Here is a 24,756-nt window from a genome sequence, read left to right as displayed (position 1 = left end):
TAATTGAACTACTTAAGACTTAATTTTTATTAATGTAGCATCTCTGTACTTATGTTTGTGTGCTTTACATAGCTTTTTTCTTTTTCTTAAATGCATTTATGTGATTTTTATAATGTCTTACCGTGGAGGGAAGTTGCTCTTGATGAGTAGCTCGCACGTTGGCTCAGACACTATAGATGACTATGTTTGTATTGCCTACTGTAACAGGTCGTGAGTGGTCAGATTGGTCTAGTGAACTGCGAATTCCAGGGGATGAACTGAAGTGGAAGTTCATCAGTGATGGCTCTGTGAATGGGTGGGGATGGCGATTCACTGTTTACCCTATCATGCCAGCTGCAGGTAAGGTATCATATACGAAGTTTAGAGACGGATGAGAGAGTAGATTTACTTGTCTGTTTTTTTACTGTTCCATTTATTACATGATACTTGCATGCCAAAGTTCAATAGTTCACTTACACGAAAGAAACATTTACTAAGAAAACATTTTTATTCATATTTGGGAAACATTTTCATCGAAGTCCTGGGAGGTGGAGTTGTATGCAGGGTGGAGATAAAAATATTTTTAATCACTGTAGTTTGCCTCGTCATCAGTGAAAAGGGAATACTTTGGAGGCACAGCTCATCTGAAATTCTTTTTTTAATGCCTTTGTTTAAAATGCATCTGTATTTGGTAAGTTAAGTCATGAAAGTGCCTCTGGCTTCCAATCTCTTCAAAGGAAGATGGAGTGGACCAGTTCAGATGCAGACTGGCACTCTAGACTATTTGTTTAGGCTGCTAAATCTTGCCTTATTTCAGTCTGAGGACAAATCTTCCCCACTTTTTTTTTGGTTGTTATTATTTTTACTTTTTGTTTCTTGCAGGCCCTAAAGACCTTCTCTCAGATCGTTGCATTCTTTCATGTCCCTCAATGGATTTGGTTACGTGTTTGTTGGATTTTCGCTTAAATTTTGCTTCCAACAGGAGTATAGTTCCTCGCTTGGCAGCTTCTCTTGCAGCTTGTGCTCAACTGAGTGCCTTAGGTAGGTGTAGTCTTGAAAATAAGTCTATTTATGTGAAGTTAAAATCATTGTTTTAAAGTAATTACATTCTTTGTGTGCTTATGTTTCCTTAGCTGCTGGCCACAGAATGTGGGCCTTGCAGAGACTACGGAAACTGCTCACTACAGAGTTTGGCCAATCAATTAATATCAACCGGATTCTAGGGGATAACGATGGAGAAACACGAGCTTTGGTAAGAAGCAAGCGATGCTCTCCTCTTCAAAACTTTCACATTATTCACATTAATATGTATATGAAGTATTGAAGTATTAAAATGTTAGCCCTGGTATACTATGTTTTTGTTGTTAATTTCAAAATAGGAAACGTGCAGACAAATAGCCTTCTTGCACAGATCTGCAGGTCTATAAAGAGTACTCCATTTTAGATAAAAATAGCTAATTCTGAGACTGTATAGATGTAGGTTTGGAATTGCCAAAAAGTGATAGAAATACTTTTGTATTGGGAAATGGGTGGAAATGACACTTCATAGAGCTAACTGTAGTTTATAAAGTTATTAATGTTTTCTAGTGGTCATCTAAATAGTGTGCTTTTGGCAATGCATACAGTAATTTCTCTATTACAGAGTTTCACAGGGAGTGCTTTAGCTGCTTTGGTTAAAGGTCTTCCAGAAGCTTTGCAGAGACAGTTTGACTATGAAGACCCCATTGTGAGAGGTGGCAAACAGTTGCTCCACAGCCCTTTCTTTAAGGTAATGGGATACAATCAGTATAGTATAGTTCTGGATTTTTTTGAGACACAGTAAGCTCACTGAATCACATATTAGTTACATTTTCTGACAAAATCAGAGTACTGCTTCTAAAAGGAGAATCAAATATACAAATAAAGAAGAAGGCATATCTAGCTAGACAGAGGTAGGCTATGCTTTTTCATAAGTGATTTCCAAGTTGTCATAATATAGTGTTGTATATTTTTATTTATTTATTTAAATCATCTGAAGGTTTTATTTACATCTAGTTGGAACAAATAAGAATGTCTTAAAAGGAAGGCTATACAGTTTTGGACCCCTGTACTTCAAAGTAAAAATAAACAAGATGGCAAGGTCTGTTGAAGAACAACAAGAATAAAAGGCTGAAAGATTCTTCCCATGTAATAAAAGTTTTAAACTAAGAGGACTTCTCTAAAGGAAAGGCGTTCTTAAAATATGTGAAAGCTTGTACAGCGAAGAAGTAATGTGCTGTTCACAATCTTCATCAGTAACATTAAGTTGAATGAAATTCAAGTTGAATGAAATTGGAAAATCTATTGAAAATTGATTTCATTATAGGAAGGAGACAGTTTAGAAATGGAAGACAAAAAGTTCAGCATATAGTATTTCACACAGAAGTTAATTAATCTAGGAATGTTTTTCTTACGGGCTTTTTGAAAATTTCTGGGTTGGAAGAGGAAATTAGATACATAGCCATATGTGAGGTGTGTGGGTACATTTGATGCTGCCTCGTCAGTGAGGGTAATGAAAATGACTCTTGGTGTCCCTTGTACTTTACATGTCTTTGAAACTGCGTTCAGGTCCTACTGGTCTACGAACTGTTCTGCTATATCAAATACATATTACTTTTTATTCCATATTTTGGATACATCTCAAAAATGTTTTTTGATTGTCTGCAGGTGCTTGTGGCTCTTGCTTGTGATCTAGAGTTGGACACTCTCCCTTGCTGTGCAGAGACGCACAAATGGGCCTGGTTCAGGAGATACTGTATGGCATCCAGGGTTGCTGTGGCTCTTGATAAAAGGACACCGTTACCTCGCCTTTTCCTTGATGAGGTACTGCAGGAATATTTTTAATGATTCATGGAACATGCGAAAGTCTTCCATTTAAGAAGATACACTGAGTGTGAAGTATTTTATGCCTATTGTGAGAGGGGTAACTGGTAGTTTGAATAATGTTGTGCAATCCAAAATATCTTACAGGTGGCAAAGAAAATCCGAGAATTAATGGCAGATAATGAAAATATGGATGTTCTTCATGAATGCCATGATGTCTTTAAGAGAGAACAGGATGAGCAGCTGGTCCAGTGGATGAATAGGTTATTTCTTTCAACTATCATTGGTTTGGTTTTGTGATCCTTCGTTGTTGTATAATGATAAACTGCGATTTTTGTGACTTTCTAAAGCTCTTAAAATTTTGTTTGCTTTGCATTTTCTGCAGACGACCTGATGATTGGACACTTTCAGCTGGAGGCAGTGGAACTATTTATGGCTGGGGTCATAATCACAGAGGACAGCTTGGTGGGATCGAAGGGGCAAAAGTCAAAGTCCCAACTCCATGTGAAGCTCTTGCTACCCTTAGACCAGTACAGTTAATTGGTGGTGAACAAACTCTGTTTGCAGTGACTGCTGATGGGAAAGTAAGGATAAAACAAATGATTGTTTGTTAGATTCTCTTGAAATATTTCATCCTCAGTCATAACGGGATTGGCTAAATAAAAAATAATGTGCATAGCACAGATTTTTTTTTATTATTATTGTGTTTTATTTTATTTTTTAGAGTAACTGAACTATACGAACTCTGCTAGTGCAGTCTAGGAATTCAGTGTGCTGTAGCGTATGTGCATGGAACAAGACACATGTTTTAGTTCTCAATTCAAAACTCTCATCAGATTTTGAAAAACAAAACTGAGTACAAGTAACGTGCTCAGAGATCCGGAAACAGGACAGAGAGTAAAATGTGATGGTGATTGTCTCTCTGACGAGGAGAGGTGTAATGGGACCTAATTAGCTGATGCTTAAATACTAAGTGGAAAGGAACACCGTGCAGAGGTTTAGTGTAATGTATAGGCAAAAAAAATAGGTTCACAAATTTGAAAGAGTACACGTGGCAGCTTTGTGTTAAGGATGTGATTGAGAATTTTAGCTAGAGCTTTTTTGTAGTTAAATTCCATCTAGTGAGATATTGTAATGATTTTGTCTTCAGCAGTTGGTATCATCCTTGTTAAAGATTCACAGAAGAATAAGGGACAGATTAATGATATTGCTTGATATCGTTCTCTTGAGAGAATTTTCAGATAGACAAAAAGAAAGTGAAAAGCAGTACTTAAAATTCTTTTCATGAGACTGGGAGGGGAAGACGCAACTGTGTTTAGGTGTCTATATTCAACAGATGAAAGACAACCAGAATAGTGCTGTTTGAGAGAGACCTACAGGTGATAGATGACTTTGTAATGTTATCACACAGAACTGTGATACTTTCACAAAATCACCCTTAGGATTTAAAATGCAATCTGTTAGGTCAGTGACATTTCATACTGGCTTGGATGTAGCTATATTTTCACTTTTTTTTTTTCTGAAATATTCAAAGTACTTCTTATTTTCCAGCAGGTGATATAGAGGCATGTAAGAAACTTCTTTCAGGCTTTGCTTGTACTGTATTCTAGTATATATGCTTTAAGAAGTCTCTACAGTTCTAGTGAATGTTCTTCAAGAGGTAAACAAAAATAAATTTTATTCTTCACTTTAAAGCTGTATGCTACTGGATATGGAGCTGGTGGCAGGCTTGGAATTGGGGGAACAGAATCAGTTTCTACTCCAACTTTACTGGAATCCATTCAACATGTGTTTATAAAGAAAGTTGCAGTGAACTCTGGTGGAAAACACTGTTTGGCATTGTCTTCTGAGGGAGAAGTTTATTCTTGGGGTGAGGCAGAAGATGGTAAGCTTGGTCATGGAAACCGAAGGTAGGCAACACTTCAAAATGTTATTTGTAAGAACTATTAACGAATATAGTTCCTGTATTTTTGAAGCTTCGTGAAAACTACTGTCTATGTGTAGAAGTCAGTGTTAAGTAGTGATGGGGGAATTTAAATCTCAAAATAGGAGAACCACAAAATATTTTTTCAGATAAACAATTACTCTGATTTCTGCAATTAGTTGCTGTGTTCTAACACATCTGCGGATGCTGAAGTCCAGAGTCTTTCCTTTGAGATCTGTCATGCATTTTTGGGAACTAACCTGCCATTCTGCTTCTGATCTCTGTATTCGTTATTACCTACATAAAAGGAGAAGTTCTGTTGCATTCAGGATTACAATGTTCTGATTCAAAAAGAAAAAGGAATGCTGAACTCCACAGGGGGAACAGTACATTTTATGCTAGAAATTTTGATAATGTATCTTAAATTGGACTGATTTTTTCAGGGTAAATTCCTAGCTTTGACTGGATTTTAACTGAAGCAGTTTTGTAGTTTCAAAATGCCTGTAATACTATTGTGTAACATACAGTAAAATACTTCTAGCTTTTATAGGCTTCTAAAAATATTTCTGAATGACTGATTAATCATAAATCTTTCAGGTATTAAAGTGGAGCAAAAAGAAACACTCAGTTAATTTAGGTGTGCTTGTACTAATTGAAAACCTCTTTCCATACATTGAACGTGAGTGGTCTATTCTAAAAGTTTCATCACAACAAAATATTTTCATTTCAGCCCTTGTGATCGTCCGCGTGTAATTGAATCTCTGAGAGGTATAGAAGTGGTTGACATTGCTGCTGGGGGAGCACACAGTGCATGTATTACAGCTGCAGGAGACCTTTTCACATGGGGAAAGGGAAGATATGGACGCCTTGGGCATGGAGATAGTGAGGACCAACTAAAACCTAAACTGGTAAGAAACCTTTGAAGTTCTATACAGTCTTAGTCGAGTTCTTATTCTTCTGATTTATAACTTTTTCCATTTCTGCATACAGATAATGAAAACACAAACTCTTGGCATGTATTTGTAGGAAATGAAGTGTTGCTTTAGAGAATAGGAATCAATTGGAAGAAATAAGTTGAAGTGGAGCTGCAACACTTTGCTAGCGGTCACTAAAAGGCTTATAAGGATTTGTTTTATAGAACACTTAAAAAAAAAAAACCCAAATCATACACCCCACCCCCATAAGTAAATTCCACTCCTTCACAGAAGTAGTTTGTGCTGAAAGTAACAAATAAGCTCCTTGTATTCTGGATCTCCTCATTCTTTATTCTTGGAAAATATACCAGTGATTACAGTGATAGCCACTTAGTTACTTACAAACTGCTTTTTTTTACAGACTTTATAATTGTACTCAATTCTCATGGTTGAATACTGAGATCTTACTGACATTTATACTAAACTAATAAGAATATACTAAATTAACATAATATATTATAATATGTTATGTATTGTAATATACCATATAGTATATAATTCATCATAATATGTGTGAATGTATAGAAATAACATATAATATATATGAATATAATAAATAAGAATTTAACCTAAGTAATTATGAGGTAGTTAATTGATATTGCAAAAGAAATTTGAGTTTTCCAATTACCGGTGAGGAAGATAGCTGTTTCCATTTGATTCTTACATGGTAAATCTGAGAACCTGGACAGTATTGAATGTAGAAAAAATGAGTATACTGATGAGCTGACGATTGTAATTCAGACAGTTGTACTCCTGTGAAGTAGACTGTAAGAACTTAAGTTAGAATGATGGCATTGAGAAAACTGCCCTGCATTTAAAGTGAGAGTTCAGTTTGCTGTCTGTGTTCTCTTGCTGAAAACATATCAAATGATTGTTTGAATGAAACTGAATGTTAGTTTGTCAATTTTATTCATAGCTCTCTGCGTATATTTCTATTCATGCCAGCATTAACTTTTTCCAGTGCATGAATTTATGGAATTGAGATATCACGTATTCTTAATCCACTTTGGGGGCCTTACCACTTGTATCCAGATTTTCTTACCTGCCTCCCCCCAAACCCCAAAAAAAGGATCTATCCACCTTTCCTGTAGATCTTTCTACTTCTTTCTCCCACTCCATGTTCTTGGTTGGTATGAAAATAGATAATCTGTAGATGAGTTGAAGTATGTGAAGTTCCATGCTGCTTCGAGTGATGGATTGTGCTGCCTATAATCTATTTAACAGTGGGGTGAGAAAGGGGAGGATGGTATGTGTGGGTCACCATTCTTTTACTTCGTGAGTCCAAATCCTGTACTTCATCACTAGATGGCGGCGTTTCAAAAGATTTGATTAAATTCACATTATGATGCAAGTACTAGAGAGTTGTAAACTAGTAAAAAAGGTATTTGAAAATAAGACCTTTTTTTTTCTTACTGTATACAGTACTTGCCTAGAGACCATGAAATTATTTCATCCGAATGTAGTCTTTGATAATCTTACGTGTTTTGCATGAATTGTTTTCAATGAGTTTTTAAATCCAAACAATTTAAATAGTTCACCAATTAAAAATAATCCAATATTTAAAATACATAGTCATATTTCATTTTGCTGGTTTGAAAAGAGCAAAACCCTTTGACTTCCCTTTATTTGCCTGTTTCCTGTGGTGTTTCAGACTTGCCATTCCAGTGAAGTACCTCTCCTAGTTGGCTTTGTCATCTTTTTTGAAATTAAATGACTGAGTCTCTTATTATGAACAAAAATGAGTGATTTCCTTACAGGTGGAAGCTCTCCAGGGCTACCGTGTGATTGACATAGCCTGTGGCAGTGGAGATGCACAGACATTGTGCCTGACTGATGATGATACAGTCTGGTCCTGGGGTGACGGAGATTACGGGAAACTTGGGAGAGGAGGCAGTGATGGCTGTAAAGTACCAATGAAGGTATTAAAATGCAATTTTTTCGTTGTTTTAGAAACTATGAGGTTGGTGGAAAATACTAAAGACAGATTTGTTAATATGTGCTGACCTCCACCCACCCTGGGACATCAGGATTCTTTTGATTGCTGTTAAGAATGAACTTTGTAGGCTACAATAATGAATCTTTAAATTTTATGCTGATTGTTAAAGTTGTGTGAGTATCACAGTAGATTTTAGGAACCACATTTTACCTGGATAAAGATTTCCCCATTCTGTTTCCAAATGAACAAAGCCCTCCAGCCGGTCCCAAATAGCAGTTTTTATTGCATGATGTAACACAATGTGAGAATAACTTACTTATGATTCATTGATTTTTGGTCCCATATGATTGATGGTAAAGTGACATAAGACCTGTGCAGAATAAACAGGAAGAGTGTATTGGAGTTTTAAATATTTTTACTATGTCAGCAGAATGAGATCCATATCATACAAGATAGGAATGATTAATTGGAGACAAAGCCTTAGTATGTCTACTAAGGAACAATTGCTGAGTAACTGTTGGCAACACATAGTGGAGATGATCTTCAACAGTTTGCTGAAGCTGAGCTTCTTTTTAATGTTTAAGGGGTAAGTTGTTAGAATGAGATGATCTTTAAGGTGCCTTCCAACCCAAACTATTCTGTGATTCTAAATCATAGAACGATGAAAGGAGTAGAATTCTGCAAAATTATTTACATCCACACTTTAATTTATAGGTAATGCAAGCAGACACAAATATGCACATTATATTTAAGACAGTGCAGACTACGAACCTATAGCCTCCTTAATAAACTTGGATTTAATTTTGTTCTCCTAGATTGATTCCCTCACAGGCCTTGGTGTGGTTAAAGTAGAATGTGGATCGCAATTTTCTGTGGCTCTTACCAAATCTGGAGCAGTATATACATGGTAAGTATTTTTTATTAGTTATTTTGACAGTATTAGACTTTAACTAAAAAAGTTAATTAAAAAGTTAGTAACTTTGCCTGCAGTGGGGATTAGCATTATACTTCCTTCACTGTTTTGATTTCCTTCTCCTACCACAAACTTCAGTGAGTTCTCCTGTTTTGATTAGTAATAAAATCTACCACTTTGAGGAGCGTTTTACAATACTACTTGAATGAAAAATCAAAATATTTTGTCTTGGAGATTTAAGCACGGAGTTGTCATTGCAGGCATTGACCACTGCAAGATGCAGAAGGTCCGGGGAGAACTTCCCCTGGAAGTAGAAGTATAAGCATGAGGTGTCATGCAGGGTGGAAGATGATAGCATAAATAACATTCTCATATAATATCAAAATTGTGATGGCCATAGTCCAAGAATTTTATTTTAGTTCATTGTTTTAATCTTCCTGTTCCATTCCAAATTCTGTATTTTAAACTGTTAGACTTAATTGTTTGAAAAGACTAAACCAAATGCCTTCCCAACATCTTTTGTTCCCTTGTTTGCGTGGCATTAGAGATATCCTTAAACTGTACAGAGTTCCAGCCTCTGAGATCAGTAAACGTAGTGTTTTTGCAGACGAATGCTTGCAATACCTGACCAGTTTGAGAGGGGAAAAACACAAACAATCCCCTGCAAAAGTGGTAGAAAGTCTTACACAGAATAAGTAGGGACAGTGTATTTGGAAGTTTAAGAATTTTTCGTCTATCAGCAGAATCACATCCATGTTTTATGAGCTAGTCACGGTTAATGTTGAATATTTGGAGAGTATTTTGGTATTGGACTGTATATTATCATTGAATCACCAGTTTGGAAAAGACCTTATAGATCCAACCATTCCTATCTGCTGCTAAACCATATCCCCAAGCACCTCGTCTACCCATCTTTTAAATACCTCCAGGGATGGTTACTCAACCACCTCCTTGGGCAGCCCGTGCCAGTGCCCGATGATCCTTCCTGTGAAAAAGTTTTTCCTGATGTCTAGTCCGAATCTCCCCTGGCGGAGCTTCAGGCTATTCCCCCTTGTCCTGTCCCCTGACACCTGGGAGAAGAGGCCAGCTCCCTCCTCTCCACAACCTCCTTTCAGGTAGTTGTAGAGAGCAATAAGGTCTCCCCTCAGCCTCCTCTTCTCCAGGCTAAACAACCCCAGCTCTCTCAGCCACTCCTTGTAAGACTTGTTCTCCGGCCTCTTCACCAGCTTCGTTGCTCTTCTCTGGACACGCTCCAGAGCCTCAACATCCTTCTTGTAGCGAAGGATCCACAACTGAACACAGTATTCAAGGTGTGGTCACACCAGTGCTGACTACAGGGGCAGAATAACCTTCCTGGAGCTGCTGGCCATGTTGTTTCTGATACAAGCTAAGATGCCAATACATCTACAGGCCAAATATCAGACACAGTCTGTAGTAATGTTTTTTCCACAATGAAAAACACTGTTTCGAAATGTTTTACTTTCTCTGTGCAGGGGTAAAGGAGATTATCATCGATTAGGCCACGGATCTGATGACCATGTTAGAAGACCACGACAAGTGCAGGGACTGCAAGGAAAGAAAGTCATTGCAATTGCTACTGGGTCTTTGCACTGCGTTTGCTGCACTGAAGATGGTATAAAAATAAAATACTTTACTTAATTCTCAGCACTGAATTTGAAAAAAAATGAAATTTTGTTTCTTAGTCGGCTGTTGATAGGTTGTCCTTGTTAAAAATGTTGGTCCTTTACATGCACAGACGTATTTACTGTTTGCAGATACTGTGTATTTCTTGAGCAGCAAGCACGTCATTGATTTAAAATGATCACATAAAACCAGAGGAACTTTTTTAATTAATAAAAAATAAAAAGTTCAAGTTTCATAAATGCTGCTGATCAAAGAAAAATATAGACCTCTAAAAAAAAAAGTAATTACAGATTGGTCAAGCAGTACAATAAATGGATTTGACTTTTTTTTAACAGGGTCTTCTGAGCCTGCCGAGGTGTTTAACTTGCTAAATGAAGCACTGCACAAACAATATTGCTTCTTACAGAGCAGGTTGAGATACTGAATATTTTTTGTAGCAGACTCAGTCCCACATTTAATTAACAAGTCTGCACAATAACTGAGTGTTTTATTGGTGTTGGTGAAATGGAATATAGCTGGAGAAAATGAATGCACAGAAATGGGATTCCTATTTTAAAAGTAATTTCCAATTATCTTGCCACAGTCCTCTCTAGTAATACAGCCTATTACAGGATCTTTTCTTTCTTCTCATACGAAATGTTAAGCATTTTCTAATTCTTTTCTTAACATCAGATTTTTTTTTTTTTTGCTACGAAACTATCAAATGAAGACTGTTTCTGATGTATGTGTTCTTGTTATTCTGCTCCACCATTTCCTCCTGTTGTAGAACAGAACTTCTAAGTTATGCAAACCATGAGGAAATAGGTGCATGTTATACTACCTGCTGTACATAGACCACAGGCCTAACCATGACAGTCAAGATTTATCTGCACTAGATAGTGGATTTCAGGGTGGCCATCAGTCTTTGAAATCTTGAATACAATCCAAGGCCTCATTCGTTTAAATGATTTATAAATGCTAATTTAAAAAAAAAAAAAGCATAAAGCTTCTGTCTTGACTCCAGAACAATTACTTATTTTTATTGGTTTAGGGGAAGTGTATACATGGGGAGATAATGATGAAGGGCAGCTTGGAGATGGAACCACTAATGCAATCCAAAGACCACGCTTGGTTGCAGCACTTCAGGGTAAAAAGATCAACAGAGTAGCCTGTGGCTCTGCTCATACTTTAGCATGGTCAACCAGTAAACCTGCTAATGCTGGCAAGCTCCCTACACAGGTAATATATTTGGCTTATTGCATTCAGATTTTAAACGTACTTGCTTTGCTTATTGCTGCTCGTTTAGTAGGCATATTTCCTTTCTTAATCCCTGGCATAAGCTCAGCGTGCTTTGATTTGGGTTCAAGTTTGAGCCAGTTACTTTAACTTCCATGTTTCCAAAGAAGGATTCCAATTTTATGAAATGAGAAAGACTCTTCATTCAGTTTTTCATCCAATGCAGAGCAATAACTTAGTTTGCAAATTGACAGGAATTTTAATTCTCTGTTCCAGCTATGAAAACCTTATGCTGTCCAAAGGAGTTGTTCGTTGCTTTCTTTACATTGAGAGCATTGTTTTTAATACACCATCTTTCAGCTATAATGCCTGGGTATAGTGATGACAGTATGTAAAATGTGGCTGTTTATGGATAAGGAGAATTGTAAATTATGGAATAGCAAGACTAGTCTAACTGTCGTGTTTCCAATAGCGGTTTCAGTTTAAATGGATCTTTTTAGTATCTGCAGCTGAACTCCACATATTAAGTTTTGACAGTGTACAGAAGCAAATATCTGAATTTCTAGTACACATTTACCTACAAATGTTATATATTTTTTTATTAAAATGAAGCATATAATAATGCTAAATTGCATTTTGGTATCATTGCATTATCATAGGTTCCCATGGAGTACAATCATCTACAGGAAATTCCCATCATTTCATTAAGAAACAGACTTCTGCTGTTGCACCACATTTCTGAACTCTTCTGTCCTTGCATTCCAATGTTTGATCTGGAAGGGAGATTGGATGAAACTGGCCAAGGACCCTCAGTTGGGTTTGACACATTACGGGGAATACTGATATCACAGGGAAAGGTATTTATCAGAATGTTTTTAAGGAACTGATTTGTAACTCTAAGTGAAATATACTGTTCAAACTGTTTCTGAATAAAATAGAACTACGTATTAATTTATGTACATTTTATATCCGATATTTACATGCTGATGATGCAGATTTCTTTCTTTGTGAATGAGTTCTTTTTATTATTTTCCCTCAGTTCTTCATCATGTTGCTGTTATGTGTTATCTTATAAATAACTTTAAACTGTAATCTTCAGTTTATAGTATAGCCAAATCCTTGTGGACTATTCAGTAAAAGTTATCCTGGAAGAAAAACATAAAGTAGATATGAAATGGTCATTGTCTGCTTATTTGTTTCAGTTGTCACGATCAGGTGATATACTAGTTGATCCAAAGCTCTGTGCAGGTACAAACTTTTAGGCTAAAAGTAAAGAGTTCAATCTCAAATCAATAAACAAAGTGGATTTTTCTAGCTGTGAGTGAAGTCAGTCATGAGAAAATCCAGAATATTACGATGTCTGAAGGCTACAACACTTATTCAAAACTTTATATCAGGAAAGCCTTTAAAAACATGACTTGCCTTCAGTCTCATCACAAGTTTTGGATCTGAATTTTATCACTGTCATAGTAACTTGTCTAACAAAAAATGACAACTTCACATAAGCAGACAAAATCTGCTGGAAGATATATTTGAAGAGAAAAGCAGTTAAGTTTTCTCTCCACAGTGCTGTTCTTTGCCCTTAAATAAGGCATATGGCCTTTAACTAGACTCCTTGGCATATATTGTCTTAAGGTCCCTCTCTAGGCTCCAATAATGCTGTGTTGTAGAGCAATCCAGCAGAATACATGCTTCACAGACCAAGAGAAGACCACACACTTTTTAATCAAAACCTAAATAGGTAAAAAGGAAAGGGAAATCCTAGCTATTCTGTTTGTGACACTTTTAAGTTAGTGCTATTAATAAGGAGTCTTTAAGTATATGATGTTAAGTATAGGAATGAGTGTGCAGGAGGCACACTCAACATAATTTATCAGTCTGTGGAATAGATACAGAAAGACAAAATGTGGTATCAGGCATATTTTATGTCAAAAGCATTCAACCAGACACTGTACGTTGTGGTGCTGTATTCATATCTAGGCATTTAAGTCAGGCTTCCCTTCAGAGATTCTAAAGATTTAAGTATATTTTTAAAGTTTGCTTGAAACTGACAGTGTAAAATTTAATTCAACTATTTAGTGAGAGAATCTCAGATTCTTGAATTTGCCTGAAGAGTTAATTTTTTATATTGTTATTTGTGATTTATTTATTGCTTTCCATAGTAAGATAATCTAGTCTTTGGCTTTTTTGATTGTTTTTCTCTGATGTTATTTATTCTCCATATGCATATATCATTCTGGTGTAAATTAATTTATACTTGAACTCAGCAGTGTGTTGGTTGCTTCGTTCATGACTAAATCTGGCTGCAGTACAACCTTTCAATAAGTTGAAGTGATACATGAGAGACTTCCTCATTTTAAGTGATACATGAGAGACTTCCTCATTTTAAGTGATACATGAGAGACTTCCTTCTTTACTTTTTTTACTATCTTGACTTTTTGAGACTTGAATTGTATTAGTACAAATAACACAATCCTCAACTATCATCTCACAGCTTTATCTTCTCTTGCTTTTATTTGTAGTATTTCAAAAGTATTTGATGCTTGCTTCTGTTTCGTGTAGACAAAGATGCAGAGGTGTTACTTTTTTTTGTTGTTGTGTGCTCAGAAGGAAATTGTGGAAGGATAGTATTGCACTATCAGTTTCTCTGTTCTGCTAAAGAGTAATCTTATTCCTGAATTGAACTAGGAATATGTTTATCTGTGAATTATGTGCAACTTTCTTCTTTGATTGCAGTTTTGCCACTATTGTAATTTTTTGTATTCTTTTTTAGGAGGCAGCTTTCAGAAAAGTTGTGCAAGCAACTATGGTGAGAGATCGTCAGCATGGGCCAGTTGTAGAGCTCAACAGAATACAGGTATCTTAAGCTAAAGTTCTGATTTTAGTACCTCTGTTTAGCCAACAGTGTTGTACACTGGCTAAGTTCCTTTACGTTTCAGTCCCTCTTTGTGTGGTGTCTGAGTACTGAAGTGTTGAATTTTTATCACAGAATCAAACAATGAAGAAGTGAATGCAGCAAGGGCTGATTATTTTGTTTTCGGTATGTTTTCATCCACACTGTACTTGTTTGGGGGAGGGGAACGGTTGCTAAAATATTTAAGTGAATGATTTAGACTCTAATGAGCAATGTCCTGTTTGACAAAGGACCACTTTTTCAAAACTAACTGCATTAGATGATTTCAGAGAGTACTGATTCTGATGCCCTTCTTACCTTTCTAAATGGTCACATGAAGTATTCAGCTGTTGCTTTCCTAAAAGAGAACAGGAAGAAAAAAAAAGGCCCTTCAATATCATTAAAAAGTTGGGCTGATAAACTCCAGTCCTTTACTGGACATCACATGTGGTCGTGTCGGTTGCAGAACAGTTTGATACTAAAAGGGCTTTTTTTCCATATCATTGATGTTCGGAAATGTAATGTTGTGCCTTGGGCCAGATATGTCTTTTTTCCATAGATACTTCTGTAACATAGAAGAGTAAAACATTTGTTTTCATTTAAATGGACTTAAGCCTGGTGTTACAGACTCCTCGTGCATTTCCTTCTTTAAGTGGTGATTTTCTTTTTTTTCTTTATTCTGTAAAAAGTAAGAAAACCAACTCTTATGTAAGGCTAGAATAGAGAAATATAAAAAAATGTGACTAATCAATTTTCTTCTATTGAACAGAACCAATGTTTCTGCTTCTTTGCCCTTTTCTAAAATTTCTTGTGGTAATGTTATGTGATTAAAATGTTTTGTTTCAGTTTATTATTTGGTAAGTTGAAGCTGAAGAGAGTGCCAAAGATTTTCTCAATAATTCTATTTTTGTGTGCATGTGTGTGATATCAGAAAATCCAATAAAGCAATACAAGTATTTAACTTTCATCAGGCCATAAGTAAGTTTTGAGCTCATTTCCTAGTATCGTCTTTCTACTGTTGAGTTAATTGAGTGGCTTTCTCTTGTATTCCAGTTCATTATTTGAATCTGTCTTTAAATCTAGAAAAACAGGTGGCTGCAGGGCTTCTCTTCTTCATAACTTCTGGGAGAGATGAAATACTCCTATAACGCAAGTCTGTCTTATATGTAGCCAAGGCTTGATTATGTGGTACTAAATATGGGTCACAATTTCTTGAGTTAGCTTTTGCAGAGAATCAAAATGTGGATTCTTAAACTGTGTGATCCTTTATAATATTTAATTGAAGATTCAAAGCTGCTAATTGTCAATGTTAAGAATTATCTTATTTGCAGTTTTGAGTTTAGCTGGTGCCAGGGTTTAAGATCCCTTTGCTTTCAGAAGATTCTTCTTACAGTCTCTGTATTATAATGCTGCAGTCAATTCAATTCTTCACCTTCTTATGAAACAGATGGGCTTTTAATTTAAAGTTGTTTTCCAGATGCAGACTTGTTTTTTAAAGTATTTCCTCATTTTACCTTGTTGTTCAGTTATTTCTTTGGAAGCACCAGAACTGGATGAACAGCTGTCTAACTCGCAGCATAAAAGCAAGCCAAACACCACTGTGTTGTCTTGAGGTCTAGTTTTATGTGGATGAGATTCCTTTAGAGTAGATGACATTCACCTAACTACTTGACCCTTGATCTTTTCTGCTGGGACCCTTGTGTAGGACACAGTATTTTTATGTAGTTTTCTCGCTCAAGGTATGTGAAATACAATGTGATGACTGTACTGCAACTCACCCAAGTGCTGACCTGGTATTTCTGGAGCTTGAAATTGAGGGTAGATGTTTTATGCTTTGAGGTGTAGCTTGAGGACAAGCTTGAACACACAGAGACAGTTTAGGACACTGCTGGAGGACTGCATAGGGCAGAAGAAACCAAACTTGATGCAGTTTATCCATATTACTCTTTGGGAATGGTTGTGAAGTGGTACGTTCCAAAGCAGCGCCTGCCCCTTGTTCTGAAAAGATGTAGTAGAAGTCATTGAAGACTGAGCCAGAGGGTGAACTAACAGTTACATGTCTAGACAGGGCTTCAGTGCTCAAGTTCACTTACTGACTCTCTTACTAGCAGATCAGATTTACCTAAGTATTTAAGTACCAGTGTAGCTCATGTGGTATCACATGGGCAGTGTGTTGTGACCTGTAGGCAGACACATTCATAGTGCTGTTAAATCACATCTTGCCTTTGGATGAAAGAGATTATCACAGCAGTTGAAGGAAATTTCTTCTTTTTAAAAGGAAACATTTCAGTTGTTAAGGAGGATGTCTTCTTTCAGGAATGTAATATTGCAAAGTATGTCCTGGTTCAATGTTCTCTGCTGTCACTGGAAGAACGTCATACTTACAGATATATGAAATCCCACTTTTAAGAATACTTTCTTCCTGCTCCCTAGGGCTTCTTATTAAATGTGGGTTACAGAAATCTCAGTAGCATGATGATTAAAAATGATCTGATTCTAAAGGGCAGCATATCAATGAATGAATTATTTGTTCTTCTGTGAGTATTGTACTTCAGTTTAAATAGCATTCCTTCTTCCTGGTCATTGCTTTCTCCCTTATCAAGTGTACTTCTAAAGAACACTCATTTCATAACAGCCTTCATTTTCGTACAATGATCAGGCTAAGCTCTTCTTGTCTACTTGTGTAGAATAGTCTTCCTCTACTCATCTTTTTATACTTTTTTTTCCTGTAGCATTGCAGTTAGAACATAAATAACTGAAACTTCAAGGTACAGTTGAGAGCATCTGGGCTCTTTTAAATATAACACTGATACTTCGCTGCTTCTTCTGGAGATTGATTTCCTATCCTTGATAGTGTTTGTTTTCTTCATAGTTTTGTCTTCTATAATAACAGTACATATTTCTCTTTCTTAGCTGATTCCAAATAATAAGCAGTCATCTCTTTGTAAACCTTTTTTTAGCCTCTGAGTGCATGGATTTATGTGAGTTGGAGAGAGTCCCACAGGATGGCCAGTATTTCAGTGGGTACTTTCAGGCTGCTTGAGACAAATACAAAGTTTTGTTCTTCAGATTCAGAGAAAGAACTTAAATTTTGGTCTTCATCACTTTAAAATGCTTTAACCAGACTACAGATTGAATGCCTCTCCCTCTTTGTTTCAGTGATTCTACTCACAATAAGTGTTTATTCACTGAGGCAAGTCCTTAAACTTGATTCTTCCACGCTTCACTGTATTCTGCTTTTGCACTGCTGCATTTCTCTCTGGTCTAAGAAAAGCTGCTTTTCTACAAACTGTTTTCTGATGGCAGACTGTTTTATGAGAATTCTTCTTGGGCTCTAACCAAAACTTTAACTTGTTTTATGATAAAAAGTTATCTCATCAGCAAGAAGGCTGGAACTCTATTTTAAAAACTTGAGATGCTGCATAATCTGTGTTTAATGAGGCCTGTATTCAGTGAGGTTTTTATCTCACTCTATTCAGCCTGTTCAGTAAAATAGATTTCACAGAATACTTATTATGCTTTGGAAGAGGATGATTAGGAAACATGAGCAAGGTGCTGTGCTCTAGACCTCTACAATGAAAAGCTTAAATACCTTTTGTGGATTGTGACCTAAACACATTTGTATGTGTTTTTGCCATTTTTCAGTGAAGTGTTTTATTCTTTGCTAATAACATAATAAATTTTAATATAGGCATCTGTTTCTGTCACCAAGCAATATATCGAGGTGCTGGCAGAAATGCCAATTATCCTTCATGGTATTGTTACATTGCTTTGTTGAAAGTCAAATTTTAACCATTCCTACATCTAAATGATGAGGTTAAATGAAATTTCTGTGTTGCTAGTAAATAAATACCAAATTAAATGTATGATAGCAAATGTGCATGCCATTCTAATCAGTTCAGGCAAAATTACTTGCCTTTTTATTGTCTGGGGTTTAAAAAAATAGTAACTGCTGCTTTCATAGACCTTCTATCATACTTTCCTTTTTAAAAGGGAAGACTCAGTGATTTCTCAACTTAAAAATAAGGCATCCAAACTTCTTAGAAATCCATTGAATTAAATCCAGCTTGTGTGGATACAGAACATTTTAAACATGAGGAGGACCTGACTGTGTCAGCCTTTCAATAAAACCTGAAAGAAATCTGGTGGATATTTTATGCAGAGTATCAGAAGTATGCAGCGTCAGAACTGGATTTTGACATGCACTGTGCTTTGGAGTGCAACAAAAAACAGATTAGTGGGATGAGTCTGGTTTATTTCTGAATGAACAGAAATATGAATGAACACCAATATCTTATGGATATCGGTGAACTCTGTGCACTGTAGGAGTCCCTTTGCAGTCAGGACAGATTGAGAATATGAATTGCAGAACAGCAAGGGGAGTTAAAAATGCCTCTTCTTTCTCCAGCCTTCTGTTTATTTCCATTTTTTCCCTTCTGTACTGTTTAAATGCTTTTTGTCTTCTTACCCATTTTGTGTGCATCTCTTGCAGGAAAATACTTGGGATTTTCCTTGTATGCATTTCTTAGAGATCTTCATCAAATCTGAAAGTACAATTCTTCTATAGGTGCCACATTCTGTAGGTGTATATTTGTATTTTGTTAGTGCTTACTTATTTTAAGAGGCTTCTAGTAAGTACTGTAGATGCATATTTAAATATTATTGTTAATGAGTATAAAAAAAACTGTTTGTTTTTCTGGCTGGTAACACATCCTCTGATCTGTCTTATGTATGGAAAACTTAGAAATTTGATTGTCAAATCTGGGTATGCATTAACTAAATGGGTTGCAATCCAGAAAAACTGAATTTAGCAAGACATTGGCTGCTTCTTCAGAAACAGAGGAAGAAAACTTTATCAACAAATTTTGTCCTTGTTAGCCCTCTGTCTTTCCGTTTTCCTGTTAAGATGAACAGATACAATGCTGAGGAGAGAGAGTTGAAAAATGAACCCTTTGAAAGTAAAGATAAGTAAGGTATTGTGGTTCGGGGAACATAAGATTCCTTATCTAGGGAAGAAAGCCTGCTGGGTTGTTAACTGCAAGGATCATTCTGTCTAGCTGCAATGAACATACCTAATTGGTTTTATGTATTTTCAGCTGTAACAGTAAATTATGAAGGCCTAATCGACCTCCACATTTTTAGTTTAATTTAAAAAAATAATCATCATCATTGTGGTCAGCTGTATTTGAACTAAAGTTGTCTCAAGTAGTTTTAACTATGTCAGGTCATAGAAATTACCTAGAACAGTCATTCACCATTGCCAGGTCAGAACATGTGGGAACATCTAGATAACCAAATACTGTTTTTTATGTTTGTACCAATCCAAGCATTAGTTGAAAAATTTCTTCTGTTACAGAGGTACTGAAATTTGCAGTGCTTATGGTGGTAATTATAGTAATCACTGACAATTAAAGCTATGTCCGAGAGCCATGACCTGTTGCAGAAGTTGCAGTCCTATTGTTATGTCAGAAACAAGCTGACAAAGTATGGGGTGGATGAGCAGACTGTGAGGTGGGTTGAAAACTGACTGAACAGCCAGATCCAGAGGGTGATGATAAGTGACATGAAGTCTCGTTGGAGGCCAGTAACTAGGGGTGCACCCCAGTGGTCGATACTGGGTCCAGTCTTGATCAACATCTTCGTTAATAATCTAGATGATGGGGCAGGGTGTATTCTTGGCAAGTTTGCTGATGATACAAGACTAGCAGGAGTGGCTAATGTGCCAGCAGGTCATGCTGTGATCCAGAGGGACCTCAACAGGTTGGAGAAATAGGTTGACGTGTATTTCATGAAGTTCAACAAGAAGTGTAAAGTCCTGCACCGGGAAAGAAACAACCTTATGCACCAATATATGCTGAGGGTAACCCAGCTGGAAAGCAGCTTTGTAGAAAAGAACCTGGGGTCTTGGTGGACACCAAATTGAACATGAGCCGCCAATGTGCCCTTGCTGTGAAGCAGGTTAATGTGTGTCCTGGGCTGCATTAGGAGGAGTGTTGCCAGCAGGTCGAGGGAGTCAATCCTTTCCCTCTGCTTAGCACCGGTCAGGCCACACCTGCAATACTGGGTCTGTTTCTTGGCTCTGAAGTACAAGAGACATGGACGTACTGGAGAGAGTCCACAGAAGGACCATGAAGATGTTTAAGTGACTGGAGCACCTCTCCTGTAAGGAAAGGCTGAGAAAGCTGAGACTATTTAGCCTGGAGAAGAGAAAGCTCAGAGGTTGTCTCATTAATGTATATTTTTGCACAGGCGAAGGGAGGGTGCAAGGAAGAGGGAGCTAGGCTATTTCCAGTGATGGCCAGCAACAGGACCAGAGGCAGTAGGCACAAATTGAAACACAGCAGGTTTCGTCTGACCATCAGGAAACATTTTTGTACTTATGAGAGTTGACTGAGCACTGGCACAGGTTGCCCAGGGAAGTTGTGGAGTCTCTGTGCTTGGAGATACTTGAAAACTGTGTGGACGTGGTCCTGGGCAGATGGCTGTAGGTGGCCCTGCTTGGGCAGGGGATGTTGACCTTCCATGACCTCCAGAGATCCATTTGGACCGCAGCCGTGCTGTGATTCTGAAATAGTTCTGGGTTTCTAATAGCCCGAGATCTTAAGTGATCTCCTGGAGAGGATCAGTATATTGTAAATAGGAGTCTGTGATATCAGTATCTAGGAATGGATATTGGGTGGTACTGAAATACTGCAGTGCTAATAATTTGAAATTTGGTTCTTCCTCTGTATGTGTTGCATGTATGAAATACTCTGTGGACATCTGCACCTCTTTCACCAAACGTGTTAGTATTTTATTAATATTCATCTGGTCCGATCTGTACAGCAGTGCCAACTGGAACATGTTCTTACAGTAACTTTAATAATGTGCTTACTCAAATAGGTTAAACGTTCTAGAAGTAAAGGAGGACTGGCTGGACCTGATGGTACAAAGTCAGTGTTTGGACAGATGTGTGCTAAAATGAGTTCCTTCAGCCCTGATAGCCTTCTGCTTCCTCATCGTGTTTGGAAAGTCAAGTTTGTTGGTAAGAGGATTGTCCACTTTATAGTTTTCAGAGGATTTGCACTTTACAGTTTTCTTTGGATTTACCTTTTTGAAAGTAAAAGGGCCTGAAGGAAGGCAGGGATATAGGAAATCAATGTATGTGTGTAGCCAGAGAAAGGTGCTTAAAACAGAAGGAAGTAAAAAAAAAAAAAGGCCTTTTAAAGTTATTTTATAAAAGCCCACAAGACTAGTGTAAATGTGTCTGTAATTAACCTGAAATTCTAGGGGCAATCTTTTTGCTTGTAACAAACATTCTGTAAAACCTAAACGTGATTTTCAACTAGCTGAATTGGTTAATAATCCTGATTAACTACTTTTACTGCGAGGATTATTTTTACAATTCATTTATCGCTTCGAGCTTCTAGATGAAAAATACTTTAGATTGAAAAACCATTCTCTCTACCCTATGAAAGATACAAAAAATGTATCTACCTTTAAATGTCACTTAAGGATTGTGTTGCTTTGACTTTCTTTTCCTACTTCTATTTTATTTTGATTAGTGTATAACACAAAAAAGGTTACACTTTAGCAAAATAGTATTTTTGACACTGTGATATGTTGTATAATCTATGTAATACAGTTCACAATGAAATGGAAATATCCAATTATAAAGCAAAACATATAAAGGGATTTCATATGAACAGATATGACAATGTAGCTTTTAGTAAACTTTTACTTACTCTGTCATCTCCATGAAAGAAAATATGGTTTATTTCAATACTTCATTGTTTGTTTGTTTTTTTAAATAAAATTTCATTTTGAACCTTTTTTTCTTCTCCAAGGTGAATCTGTGGATGATTGCGGTGGAGGTTACAGCGAATCAATAGCAGAAATGTGTGAGGAGCTTCAGAACGGGCTGACCCCTCTGTTAATTGTGACACCAAATGGAAGAGATGAATCTGGTGCAAACAGAGATTGTTTCCTATTAAATCCTGCAGCCAAATCACTCTTGCATATGAACATGTTTCGATTTCTTGGTAATTTCTTAGCAACTTTGTGACATTCTGCTTGCATATTGTGAATCTAACAAAAAAAATTTAAAAACCCCTATCTTTAAACTTATAGGTGTACTTTTGGGCATTGCTATCCGGACTGGCAGCCCTCTGAGCCTCAACCTGGCTGAGCCAGTGTGGAAACAGCTTGCGGGAATGAGCCTAACAATTGCTGATCTCAGTGAAGTAAGTATGAAGTTTCTGAGTAGAATGTCACTTACAGAAGACAAGTGTACTCCAGCATGAATTTTTGTCCAGCGATTGGCTTCCCTGGTTTCTATATATTTGTATTTTGTCTAGCCTTTTATGTTATGAGCCAGTACATAAGGATGGCTTGTACTTGCTGTTAAAACTGTAAATTTACCAGTAGTTCAAAAGTAGTTAAATAAGCTATTTGAATTCTAGAGCATTCTTAAATCTTTTCATGAGTTAACTAGACAAGTGTTTGTGGTTGAACTCCTGCTTTCCATAGCTGTTGCTGTCTGTTGTGCCAAAATGCAGTAACTCATTGGGTGTACGCACCTGCACTACTTTGAAGTAAAAGAAAATTATTTCAAACTATGACTGAAAGTAGTTTGTGCCCACATACTGAGCATCACAAACTTTCAGTTTCTGTTTACTGAGCTTAGTAAATGAGGAGTGAGACTTTGTTACAAAGAGTTGCTTCTCAAATACTGTCACGTAAAAATGCACTTACTATAAAACCATGGAGTCATTCACTTCTTGGTAAGGGGATTCCTTTTGCATGAAAATGCAATGGCGTGATTATGTTTTTAAGCTTTAAATCCATTTTCTTATATAGTGTGGTTTCTTGGCAAATGCTCCCGAGAAGGATTGAAATCTGGGATGTATGCACTCTCACACATCCCAGCATAATGAAATTTTGTGCGAAATAATAAGGTGTTTTCTAGCTTTGAAATTCATTAGATGAGTTGTGGTCAGGCATTTGAGAATGCTTTTGGTAGATGGCACATGATGCACTGCTTTTGGTATGCAAGAGACACTGTTGTATAGTGGTAGTAAACAGACTTTAACTTGGCCTTGTTATTTTCAAAAGGTTGATAAAGATTTTATTCCTGGGCTTATGTACATTCGAGACAACGAAGCTACTTCAGAAGAGTTTGAAGCTATGAGCCTCCCATTCACTGTGCCTAATGCAAGTGGTCAAGATATTCAGTTGAGTTCCAAGTACACCCATATTACACTGGATAATAGAGCTGAATATGTGAGGCTGGCAATAAACTACAGGTTTGTTGAATAAGTTATTCAATTTACTAACGTGAACAAGCATTATCTTTTAAAAGATATGTAAAAGCTTTAAGCAATATACTACTTTAATCTCTTATGTACAAGTATTTTAATATTTTAATGGGATTATAGTGTTGATTTTCTGATTTCTTTTAATTTCTCCAAGGACAAAAGTTTAAACTTAGTTTTTAGGAAACAAAATAAACTAGCAGATATGGCTCTAGATTTTAATAGCTGTCCTGACAGACCAGTTTTGGCAGCCAGTTTTATGGGTGAGAAATGCCCCCACCCATCTGGTTCTTTCTGTACGATAACTTGATCATCAAGTTCTTTGTGAAGAGAGCTTAGATTTAGTACTACTGCCTCCGAAGTTTTTCATATCATCAGCTGCGGTCTAGAGTAGTCCCAGATGAATTCTTGTTATATTCTTACCTAAGTTGGACTACAGAAAACAAAATGTTCATTCCCTGAACACCCTAAATAAGTCTGGCACCTATGTGCGGACAAGTAAACTCAGCCACAGTTATCAAAAGCTGAACGTTGCACTGAAATAAGTAGGAAATAATTGTCCAGTATTTGAGAAAACAGGCCTTTGGTTACTTATATACCTGGATAGCTGCCCTAGACAAGGACACCTAAGAAGCAGTTGTAGAGTCTTGTCTTGACATCTTGTTAGGTGAAGCAGTGGGCCTGGTGCCTGTTGAACTATGGAAGCATAGATAAGTTGAACAAGAAACCGATTCACAGTCGTTTTATTCTCTCTACCACAGTTAACTGTTTTAGAGAGTGCTTGAGTGAGACTGTAACATCACTATATACTTGCTTAATAGTTTGCAGTTATAGTGTCTGCAGTTATAGTATAATTGAATTACAACCTTTGTTGTGGATTTGTGTGTTGTTTTTTTTTCTTTTCTGTCAATGGTTATGAACCAGTACTTAAACTTTCTTTTGACCGCAGAGGGGAATTTTATTTGGAATGCATAAATGGTAATCTCTCTATAAAATGCTACATTCCTTTGAATAAAAGATTTTGTTCTTTTGGCAGTTATGGTGGTTATCCTCAAAGGACGTGAGCAGTTCTAAAGCATTTTACAATTCAAAATCCTTTGGGAGAGACTTAAATGTTTATTTATTTTTTTTTTATTATATGAAG

At 36.6% G+C, this 24,756-nt stretch overlaps 1 protein-coding gene across 2 annotated transcripts in view; it reads left to right on the top strand.

Moving 5' to 3' along the window:
* HERC2 (HECT and RLD domain containing E3 ubiquitin protein ligase 2) overlaps positions 1–24,756 on the top strand; it is a 110,733-nt gene that overhangs the window by 82,840 nt on the left and 3,137 nt on the right. For both annotated transcript variants that reach the window (XM_054058424.1, XM_054058415.1), the window contains exons 72-90: positions 208–339; positions 862–1,020; positions 1,113–1,231; positions 1,622–1,747; positions 2,665–2,820; positions 2,968–3,083; positions 3,206–3,404; positions 4,516–4,730; positions 5,475–5,652; positions 7,476–7,637; positions 8,470–8,561; positions 10,061–10,200; positions 11,242–11,429; positions 12,086–12,283; positions 14,200–14,283; positions 21,202–21,343; positions 22,146–22,340; positions 22,429–22,541; positions 23,413–23,603. In XM_054058424.1, the coding sequence (XP_053914399.1) occupies positions 208–339; positions 862–1,020; positions 1,113–1,231; positions 1,622–1,747; positions 2,665–2,820; positions 2,968–3,083; positions 3,206–3,404; positions 4,516–4,730; positions 5,475–5,652; positions 7,476–7,637; positions 8,470–8,561; positions 10,061–10,200; positions 11,242–11,429; positions 12,086–12,283; positions 14,200–14,283; positions 21,202–21,343; positions 22,146–22,340; positions 22,429–22,541; positions 23,413–23,603 (2,905 nt within the window). The remainder of the gene's footprint in view (positions 1–207; positions 340–861; positions 1,021–1,112; positions 1,232–1,621; positions 1,748–2,664; positions 2,821–2,967; positions 3,084–3,205; positions 3,405–4,515; positions 4,731–5,474; positions 5,653–7,475; positions 7,638–8,469; positions 8,562–10,060; positions 10,201–11,241; positions 11,430–12,085; positions 12,284–14,199; positions 14,284–21,201; positions 21,344–22,145; positions 22,341–22,428; positions 22,542–23,412; positions 23,604–24,756) is intronic.

Source organism: Cuculus canorus, chromosome 1, assembly GCF_017976375.1.
Source record: "Cuculus canorus isolate bCucCan1 chromosome 1, bCucCan1.pri, whole genome shotgun sequence".
NCBI lineage: Eukaryota > Metazoa > Chordata > Aves > Cuculiformes > Cuculidae > Cuculus > Cuculus canorus.
This window is presented reverse-complemented; position numbering and strand designations above follow the sequence as displayed.